This window comes from Anas platyrhynchos, chromosome 3 (genome assembly GCF_047663525.1).
Source record: "Anas platyrhynchos isolate ZD024472 breed Pekin duck chromosome 3, IASCAAS_PekinDuck_T2T, whole genome shotgun sequence".
NCBI lineage: Eukaryota > Metazoa > Chordata > Aves > Anseriformes > Anatidae > Anas > Anas platyrhynchos.
Window position 1 is genome coordinate 43,844,843 of NC_092589.1, and position 11,101 is coordinate 43,855,943.

General features: G+C 38.1%; 1 protein-coding gene across 8 annotated transcripts in view; it reads left to right on the forward strand.

Moving 5' to 3' along the window:
- SIPA1L2 (signal induced proliferation associated 1 like 2) overlaps positions 1-6,103 on the forward strand; it is a 142,424-nt gene extending 136,321 nt beyond the window's left edge. For all 8 annotated transcript variants that reach the window (XM_038176227.2, XM_038176230.2, XM_038176234.2 and 5 more), the window contains one exon: positions 806-6,103. In XM_038176227.2, coding sequence (XP_038032155.2) covers positions 806-952 — 147 coding nt within the window. In that variant the 3' untranslated portion in view covers positions 953-6,103. The remainder of the gene's footprint in view (positions 1-805) is intronic.
- Positions 6,104-11,101: the final 4,998 nt, after the last annotated feature.

Here is an 11,101-nt window from a genome sequence, read left to right on the forward strand (position 1 = left end):
GATTTGAAAAAAGTGCATCAGTTAAAATAGGTATCATAATGATGATTAATGAATGGTAGTTCCTTGTGGTTGATCAGAACACTGAAGTGCAGAGAGTCCTGTGGGAATGGTTACACAAACAAGTTGCTTTAAGGCTGACTTGTTTACAGGTCATTGACTACTCCAAAAGAAATTGTCCCACCTGTAGTCATAGCCCAGAATAAATAAGGTACTTTATCTCCATTTTGTGGTACCTTGGATTTGAGAAAGGATAGGGATATGCATGCAGGTTCTATTTCTGAGCAGTTAACACTCTAGATTTGTCATCCTTGTTGCCTTGTGGTGTCTTGATCATGTAACAGTGAGTTGATTTGTCTCATTTGCTGTCTAATTCCTGAACTGGAAACAGTACCAGGACTGGTAGAAATGAGACTTGCTTTTATTCAGAAAATAATCATTATAGGTAAGATTTTGAAAGTAGATAATTTTCTTTCTTCCTGGACTCTCACATATTATCTGTAATACTTGAAGTCTTCCCATCTTTTTAGTCCTTGAAGTTTTTTGTTAAATTGAATGAATTCCTAGATTGTTTTGTATTGAAGTAGCATCTAGTTTTCTTTTTAGATTGCATTAGTTTCAAAACAACATACCCCAGAATGAATAAGGTACTTGGAGCATATTTTGGGAATCAGCTTAGAGTTAGTTGTCAAAATGGATTAGGGAGCTCAATATATAACTTGTATGACTTGAAGAGAAATAATAGCAACAAAAATAACTGCTCTATCATGACTACTCACTTTTTGCAATTTGTATCTTTATTAACCAGGAAAAACAGGACAAAGCAGTTCTCCAAGCAGAGGTACAGCATCTGAGACAAGATAACATGAGACTTCAAGAGGAGTCTCAAACAGCAGCTGCTCAACTGAGGAAATTTACAGAATGGTTTTTCAATACGATAGACAAAAAATCCTAATGGCTGGACCCCCTTCGAAAATACTTACTTGTAACAGCTGTAATGTAACAGCTGTATTTTTTTGATTAGCGGGATAATAATTTCACTGTGTTCACAATCCATTTTAGGTGTTTCTGCTACATTCTCTATCCAGCTTTATTCATTTGAAAAAGGGAGAACTGTGGTAAATGTCTTTAAATTCATATGAAGAAAGCAGAGAATAGCAGATATTTGTTTGTGTGAAGATGAATGTAAAAAAAAAAATTCTTAGTGTCATTTTAGACATTTTTAGAAGATGCGCTGGCTAGGGCTTGCCTGAAGAGGAATATTTGGGGTTTTAGTTCCTTCATTTCAGGTGCGCTGGTGAAGATGTTAAAGCAATTTACATTAGCTTGGGCTTCAGTATTGTAAGATAAAAAGAATAACCAGACATATACTTTAATGTTTAAAAGGTGCTCTATTTTTTTGTATGTACAGTAGTTTTATTTCCACGGTCCACATTGTCATAGCAATAAGAATGGAGGTATAGTGAATAGTCAAAAAGCTGTGTTTATAAAATGTTAGCACTGATGTGTTTAACACTAGTTTGGATGCAGATACATTAGAGATTATTTATTTGCAGGAACAAATGGTGCCTGAATATAAACAGTGTTCTGATTTTCTAAAGATTCACATGCCTTGTAAATGGCTCACTGGGGTTAGCCCACTCCCAACTTCAGTTACTTTTGTATAGTTGATGTTCAGCTAAACAGTTATATTGCTTAACTATTGGAATCATGTATGGTGTGAGCCAGCCAATCAATTGTACAATGCCAAATTTGTTTATCTTTGTACAGAAGCTTTGATCAAGTGTCTTGTATTTAACACCTTTATTTAAGCTTATTTAACCTTAAATTGTTGATTTTATAAAGTTTGTTTTATCTGCACTATGGTGAGGTCAGTTGGTTGCAAGCTGTAATATTTTTAGCTTGCCAAGACTGTACTGAGGAGTTCTAGAAAATTCTAACAATTGGATGCTGCTAGTACACAATTGATTTGTTTGTATGCTTTAACATTTTTAACTGTTTAATTTGAAATGAACATACATCCTGCTTTTTTAATAAATGTTAAAAATCTAAACCTGAAAAATTATTTTATCTTGTATCATCTACAACCATTGTCATTAGCTCAGGTTTCCGTTCAGCTCACCGTCTAGGTTCTCAGTCTGGAGACAGTCCAAACCCCCCAAGCAATCAGTCCGTCATTACCAATGAGGAATTGTCACCGTTATCAAAGGAGCTTTCTTTGATGTGGCCTGTACTATAACTGAGGAGATAGCTTCACAGGTCAAGGAGTAAAAAGCTATTTTGACTGTTCACAGGCATTGATTTAGTGACCTATGAGAAAAACTGCTTTACTGCAAAATATGTTCTAAAGAAATATTTTTCAAAAGGTGTCTAGTTTTCATGTATTATTTTACATTAATCACAACAGCAGATAGGTTGCCATCCTCTTTTGTCTGCAATTGAAGATTTGATTGCAGTGTTAGCATGTGAGATGTGAAAGCAGGCTGATGATAGCTTGCACTGCTTTATTCCTCTTTAGCTACAGTTTTGTGTGTAGTATTGAGCTATACGTACTAAATCTATTCCAAAAAAGAAATACAAGTTTACAAAATGAAATGAAGCTAACAAGAACTTTTGAAGTTATCCTGCAATAAGAAAAAAAAAAAAAAAAAAAGGTTTCAAATCATGGTTGTATTCCAGTTTCCTTTCAGCAGCTAAATGCATTCAGGCAAGCCTACAGAAAATTGTAGAATCGTTACAGTATATATTCAACTGATGCAAATAAAATTCTGTATCCATTGTTTGCATATATTGGCTAAGAAATGGTTCGTAAATTGAACAAATGTCTATTCCTGCTATAATGATTGTTCTGAATAACTGCTCTTAGGAAAGGTTACATGGGCAGCAAATCAAGGCCTTGGTATCGTTGTATTCAAATGAAAAAGCCTTTGTATTTTCATCAAGAACTGACTCTTATCTACTCAACTATATCCATTAAGCTATATTAACTTAGAGTAATTAAACATGGCAGTCATGTGTTACACTAGATTCTGATTTAAACACTTTACAAGAGTCATTAGCAAACCCATCTGGCTGGACACCTTGCCAAAACAGCAGTGCTGAACAACTTCCACAATTTGTCTGTGAACACGTTTCTGTGAGGACTGGCCTCTTTGAGAAGCTGTGCTAACTGAAATGACCTTCAGAATAAGCTTTTTTTCTGAAGGAATGCTATTAGGTTTGTGTAAGAGTTGCTAATCCAATATCCATTTCAGCATTTGTCTCTATCAGTTATTGAAAATAAGCGTTATTATAATTACCTGTGCAGAAAGGATTGTCGGTAATTCTTTTTCTTCTTTTCTCACCAATTGAGAACTAATGCCTTAGCTGACCACTGCCTCACAGGAGTAGTTTCATCAGGGGCACATGATTCTTCCTCCAATGGCTATCACTGTGGAACAAGGTTTTTCGCTTGGCTGTTACTGTTTTAATGATGTTTGGATGCAATATTTATTAGACACCATAATACAGGTTCAGGTTTGGCATAAGTAAAGTGTATTTGACTGGACATTTAAGTTATCTGATGTTTTAGGAATAATACTTGGAGATATTAATAAAAACAACTGTTTTAGACATGTGGAAGCAAAGGCTAAGTCTATGTTAGCAACTAGCATGGAGCACGAGAAAAATTTAGTGTCAATGACCCAGACTTTGGGGGATGGGATGAGATCTTCCAGGCTCTTTCTTGTGCAGTCCCATGACTGGGCAGCCTTTGGTGGCTGCAATCATACAGTAGGTGGGCTCTGGTTTAGTTTTATCTGGAAGGATGCCAGGCCCTGTGCAATAAATAAAATCCATATGAACCAAAGCACAGTAAGTGGGGAGGATTTGGAAATTTACTTCAAAGACGCTTTTGTGAGCTCAACTTAAAACAGTAATACGGAAGTGTTTCAGATATCAACAAAGTCTTACTAGCACAGCAGGCAATGCTGTGAAATACCAAGATGCAGAAACCAAACCAGTCAGCTCAGGTATTTACTTCTGTAAAAGTAACAAACACAAACCGTGGCAAGATCACCAAATGTTTTACTTCTGCCTTAAAAGTGGCACACTAATTTGTATGTAGAGCCTTATTGAAGGGATCCTTATTGAGACGTTTCTCATGCTGTGGACTGCATTTTATTATGTATGTGGGTTTTTTTGAGACCATTATTACAAAAATCAGCAGTAATTTCTGCTATTTTTTTCTGTCCCTGAGAGCTTAGTTATTCTGTGCTTTCTGTTAGTAGGCACGTGATAGCTTTATACAGAACCTTTATACATCCTGTGCATTATTTCATATAAATTCTGAACTTGGGTCATCTTTTTTTTGTGCCCCAAATCCAGTTGTTTTGGAAAGAAATGTTTAAATTATTTGTAATGTAAACATGCTGGTATATTGTAGGGCAATTTCTTAGAATAACAATTGTCAGTCTGTAAAAATGTTGCTATATGCATTATAATGTTCTTGCAGCAGTATTTCATGAGCTCCCTCAAATATTTTGAAATTAGACTTTAGTTCTGATATCTAAGAAATTCAGTGGAACCCTGGAATTGTGTGATTTGAAAACATCTGAACCATTAATTATTGCCAAATAAGTTATTTGTTATCCCAGCTTCTCTCTTCCACAGCAAATACTAGAAGGAAAAGAATGTCTTTTCAACTCAAAAGCCTTTTTTTTTTTTTTTTTCCCAGACAAAAGCTTTCTTCTGTGTATTTGGGAGCAGATTATGCAAACTGAGAGGGAAATGTGTACTTTAGGAATCCAAGAAATGAATTTGCCTGGAAAAATAAATCTTAATCTCAGCTCTTTTCTCTATGCAGACAGGTTGTGTTTTTCATTTGATTCCCTACACGGCCTTTATTTTTCTCTCTCCTAGCACGTTCGCTTGCTTTTCTCTCAAGCGGAATCCAATGGCACATAAGCCAGAAGGCACACACAGTGAACTGCATCCCTGATCTGAACCTTGGGGACAGGTTTGTGTGGGTTTAGACAAAGCCACAGAGAAGGAAGGCCTAAACAGTTTTTGGTCTTTGCTCCTATGAAATTTGTAACAGTCGCTGTAGAAACAGAAAGTGGTAGAGGTACAATCCAGCCTTGCAAAATGTAAATCTTTGCTCTCTTGCAGTCTCTTTAGACACTTAGTGTCTTACCACATTGCGAGCTGTATGAATCATTTTCGAGTCATGAGTTAAGCCACCAGTCAAAAATGTATGTTTCTAAAATAGCCGTATCTAGCAGTTTTCTAACATCTTCACCAGGGAATCGATTAAAAAAAAAGATGGGGCAGGGGGGGAGCAGACACATTTGCTTAAGTTTTCTTTTGGTTTTCCTGTCAGATAGGCAGAGAACATTGCTGGCTGTTGCACTAAATCATGGGGAACTAGCTGGACCGGAGAGTGGAACAAGTGGGCTTAATTGCTCATACACTTTCACTTTAGAAATCACTTGAAGATATCAAACATTTCAATGTTGGAATCTTCTTTATCTTGTTGACTTCTCTAGGGAAGTAATTTTATGCCCTTTGTTCCATTTTTCAGGCGTGTGAGCCTTTTTTCATCCATTAAGCATTGATATTGAAAGGCTTCTTTGCTATATGGTATCATAGAATTAATCTAGTAAAAGTCACATCGACCTTGTCCTAATTGGAACAAACTGAGGCTGATAGGTGAGTAATGTGAATGTGTTAGTTTTGCAGAAAGGTTATAAATCTGTTTCATGTTTTGTTTTTTGTTTTTTGTTTTTTTTTCTCTATTCCCGTTATAAAATAGCAAATCATTAAATCTCAAAGGCTGAAAGCCAGCAGATGGGTATTTTCTGACCAATGTCATAAAGCCCCAAAGATTATTGCATATTCTGTTGTATCAGTTCATGTGTCCTTGTGTCTGCAGAGCAGCTGGAAGCATTTGCAATAAATCTGAGGAGAGATGATAGAGAGTAAGGAGGCAGAAATGTACCATGCCAGAAAGTGGGACATGCAAATACACTAATAGTAATCCTGGGCAATATTTGAGTTGTGGTGTTATTGATGACAGGTGAATTTATGTCCAAAGACTAGAATTTTAATAAAACTGTAAATATTCATGTATCTTGCTTATTTTTTTGTAAAGCCACTCTTTGGAACACAAAAAACAATTGTCAAACTACCTCAAGAAAGACTAAGCCCTGACTAGAAATGTGAGAGAAGGTCTGCAGTAGTCAGGCTTAATATCTAACATGGGGTAATTGGTTAGTCTGAAATTTACAGTGTTAGGAGCTCAGTCCTTTGCATATTCATTTCTATTTGAAACTCGTGAAAATCTGACTATTTAGAGTGACCAAAGCCATTGCTAATAGGATAAATATATGACACTAGGGTTGTCCAGAAATAAATACTAGTCTACCCATCTGAGGTTTTCATTACTCCTAACGCTATTTCAGCTCAGATGTGGCTTTGGTAAGTAGTGTATTTTTAAGATTTTTTTTTGTTGTGGAAAGCCAAGAGATCTGCATTCTCCTCATCAAGGCTGTGTTTCTCTCTCTAAAGACATTCTTTCAAGATGATGGATGTTCCTTTCACAAACCCAAGACACGGTGTTTCTTTTAAACAATAAATGTTTCTTTTGTGTGTGAGAACAGTGCTTCAGGAAGTGTATTTTTGCAATAGTGCTAAAAGCATGCAACTTCAAGCTGCTGGGCTCAAGTTTGTTCCCTAATAGATTTCAAATGAATCTGTATCTGAAATTTATGACTGGTGACTATCTTTTGTCACATAGCTCCCAGATTTTTGGTCATCCCTTTCTCTGCTAAGAGTTTCTCAGTAGGGGTTCAGTGCAAATATGCACACAACAAGAAGCTACTTCAGACTTGCACTATCTTCATTTTGTAGGAAATAGTTTTTAAAGATACAAATATCCTTTCTTTTTTCTCCCCTCTGTGCCTTCTCCTGTCATAAAGCTCAAAAAGGAACTTACGTATGGCTCAGGGTGGCTCGTCACCTAAACAATTCATAGCCTATTTGCTGAAATGTTTGTTTATGAGTATGGGACGATAAATATAATTACTAATATAAAAACTGTTCAACGTGCTTTCAGTCAGCATACAGACCAGAAGCAACCTTGTTTCCCGTGGGGGAGATGCCATTTCATCAATTTCAGTCCATGTTGGCTTGGACAGTAAGGAGTTGAGTCATCCACCACTCAAAAGAGAACGCAAACAATGGGCTCATTCCTATGTATGTTAATGTCATATAGCCAACAGCAGACACATATCATTTAGCCAGAAATGCTCTAAATGGCAGCATTAAATTGGATTGTGTTTTGTGGGCGTGTGCGTATAGGGTGGCAGATTTCTTTGAAAATATCAGCAAATATGATTCAATTCCTCTGGTGTAAATCAGGTTTAATATCATTAAAATTGCTGAAGAAAGTAAAAGTGGGAAAAACAATCAGTCTCTGTCTGAAATGGTGAATTACATCCAGACCGTGTTTAAAAATGAGGTCAAGTGATCAGACCAAAACAGGATCTGAAAATAAAATTGAAGCCTGTCTTTATTAACCATGACCTCAGTTGTCCAGTTTTTTGGCTCATTGATTTCTAATGTTAATGTGGTTTAAACATCTTACTAAGCTCTGGAGAATGTTCTTTCAACAGAACCATATCTATTAAATGAGTCATTTGCTCTTTAAAACTAGATAGCTTCACAGCACAGCATGCAGTAAGCCTCCTAACGTCTCGCCAATTGTCCGGCAAGACTGTTGATATTTATGCTGAGAAACTTTAAAGGGATGCTGACAGGAGAATTTCATCATCTATAAATAGCCTTATTAAGTTTCATGCGTAAAATCCTCCTGGATACTTCAAGAATGGATTCTTGCTAAGACTGTGTATAGGTACCTTCCTGTTCCATCCTAGTTTGTTATTGCAGAGCAACCTGGAGTTGTTCAGCTGCTGATTTTTTGTTATAAAACAAGCATGAAATAGAAGAAATCGAAGATAAAGTGAAATGAATCTTCAGACTAGCACAGATGAGCATTCTTTTTACACATTTTTATAACAGCATAGAGATTGTTTAATAATCTTCACGGAGAGAAAAATAGAAAAATGACTAGGCTTGCATATTTAACAGGCCAGTGTATAATTCCTGAATGCGCCATGTGTTCTCTGTCAAGCCATGCAGACAGCAAACCACATTACAGTGAATGGCTAACAATATGGTGATAATGACTTGTCCACATTTCAAAAGAAATGTTATGAATTTCCTCCAAAAAAAAATCACAATTTTTCACCTCAAGGAAAATCCTCAGAAACACCCAAGCTGCATTTTAATTTAAATGACATGGAAATGCTCACTTACTTGTATAGGGTATGAAGCCCTTAGTCAGTGTTAGAATGAGACTGAGATTGCTGATATGTGCTGACAGAAAACTGAGATGCTGAGTGTAGAGGCAGATATACCTGCACCTTTTCCTTGAAGGGAATATGCCTGAAATATCAAAAGGGCTTCCAGTCAAATGCTTGATTTGATTAGAATAAAGATGAGAGCAAGGTAATTGCTGACAGAACTACTCTGATCTTCTGAAGGAGACAGATTTTTTAATTTTTCTTTTTATTTTTCTGCTGTTCAGAAATAAATCTTTATTCTCTGTCCGCAAAGGCTTGTTTTTTTCCTCTTGCTTGTACTGTGGAGCTTCGAGCAGCTTCCGGGACTGCATAGTCCTGTCTGACACCTGAGGAAACCGTGGTTTTCCCTGGCACCCTATGGGTTATTTGTGAGTCTTTGTTACAGGCAAGTCTCCCATTCCTTTTGGGAGCCCCCAGCCAGCCTGCAGGCTCCCTGTTCTCTGTTCCCCCACTTCACGGTTTTCACCTGCCCCGCGTGCTGCAGCAAGCTGCTTGCTTGCATGCCAGAGTAAAGCCTCCTTCCTTTCTGCTGTCCAGCTGTAGCCTTTTAAACTGTACCTAACACACAATGCACGTACAGTAAGCAGCGAGCAAACAAATAAAACTGATAGCATCCTTTCCAATTATCTACAAATCTTCTGAAAGATTTGCTTGTGGTCATATAATGATAACTCTGGAAAATCTGGTGTTGCCAGTACTTAAGTGCAAACTGTGGGCTGCAGCTGGAAATGCAGGAAATAAAGTGGGTTTGAAAAAATGTAAACAGCTTCGTCTCATTAAAGTCTCCTACAAGGAGAAGCAGCACAAGAAACTTTGGGTAATTTGAAAGCCCTGACACAGTTTGAAACTTGACTGTAGAAATTTTTCTAATGGCAAACAAATAGGTTCAGGATTCCTAGGTTATTTTGGAAGTAGCCATAAGAGTTCTGTTAAATGTGCATAAAGTTGCTTTTCTGGAATTTAAAAGCAGTCAAATGTGCAACTAAAGATCTATCCCTTTGAAAGTATCTTTAACCCCCAGTATGTTGTATAAGGATTGTAATATCTAAAAAAGCCTTCTTCTATGAGCCTTGTATTACTGGGGCTTTATATTCCAGCTCTGAGCAGGAAATATGGACAACTCCCAATTTTCAGCGAAGCTGGGTTTTGTTCACTTAATGTTATCTGATGACTTTAAACTTGCTAAGGCAACATTGCCAGAAAAGTAAACACTCTCCTTCATCTCTAAGTGAATGTTCTTCATTTGGCCTGCTCAGATTTGCAAGGCCCAGAGTCCATTATTCATACATGCGTAGACTTTTTTGTTTCTCTGTGAGCAACCACATTTCCTTTTGAAGCTGTTTCAGTGACCGAGTTACTATGAATTAATAGGACTTACGATTTGTCACAGAAATGTTGGCTGGAAGGAATGTCTGGAGGTCATCCTGCCCAGCCTCCTGCACTACCTCCACCGCTATACCAGGTTAGCTATGGTTTTGTCTAGCCAAGTCTTACAGATCTCCAAGGATGGAGATTGCACAGCCTCCCTGGGTAGCCTGCCTTATCCCACAGTAAAATGTGTCTTTTTTTTTTTTTTGTGTGTGTGTGTTTTGTTTTGTTTTGTGGTTTTTTTTCACTAATGTCTGACCTGAGCCACAATCTTTGGTCCTCCTCCCTCATTACCTCATCTGGCACTGCCAAGACCTGGTCTGGTTCATACGTGCAAATACCCTATAAGAAGTTGTAGACTACTATTAATCATCTCTCAGCCTCCTCTTTATCAGATTAAACAAGTTCAGTTCTCTCAGCTGTCCCTCTTTGGCCATGTGCTGAAGGCCTCCAATTGTCTCAGCAGTGCTGGGCTGTTCTCTCCCCAGTTTATTCAAATCCATCCTGTACTGGAAGGTCAAAACCAAACACAGTACTCCAGGTGAAGCCTTGCTGGTACACTCAATTACCCCGTATATCTAGGGGCATGCAGGGCATGTAATTTGCCTCCTTGTCCCAACAACCCAAACTCTCTTTGGAGATGCAGTAATTTTTCTTTTCTGTTACATCTGGCTACAGTTTGAGGACAGGAGATGCTTTGGTGTTTATGTCATGAGCGGAGGTGGTGACAAGAATAAAGACGTGCACAGATGCACACATGCTCACAACAGACACAGAAGTGTTGGTGTTGGACAGAAGCTGAAGTAAAAAACACATACGTGCACCTTCTGTGAGATCCACGTAAGCCGAAAATCCCCAGAGGAGCGTTGATAGTGAAAGGACAGTAACCTTCTCTTTAGCTTAAGACAGTTTTCAGATGCACTGTTGCTAGTTGCTGCCAATCCAAATGGGGTGCTGGGCAGCAGCCCTCTCCGTTGTCTTTCTGCTACAGTCTCAAGGAAGATCTGTCCCGTGGAGCCTCCCCCCACCTGACCTTACCAGGTGTATTCCCTTTATAGTGGGAGAAGAACAGCAAGGGCTTGCAGAGAGTGCTTCATCTGAAGGGTATCATGGAGCTCCCCTGGACTGAGCCACCTGCTGATGAACCTTCTCTCAGTGTTCAACCCGAAGGCAGCGCTGGAGCTCAGGTGTGCTTCTGCAGTGCGGTCTGTTTTCGCGTGCTTTCAGCTGTTCCTTCCTTTTGTTTCCTTTAATGTTTGAAAGAATGTTTATGAACATCTTGAACAAAATGAGAAACACCCCCACTTGCTGTAGCGAGCGAGCAGGATCGGTGC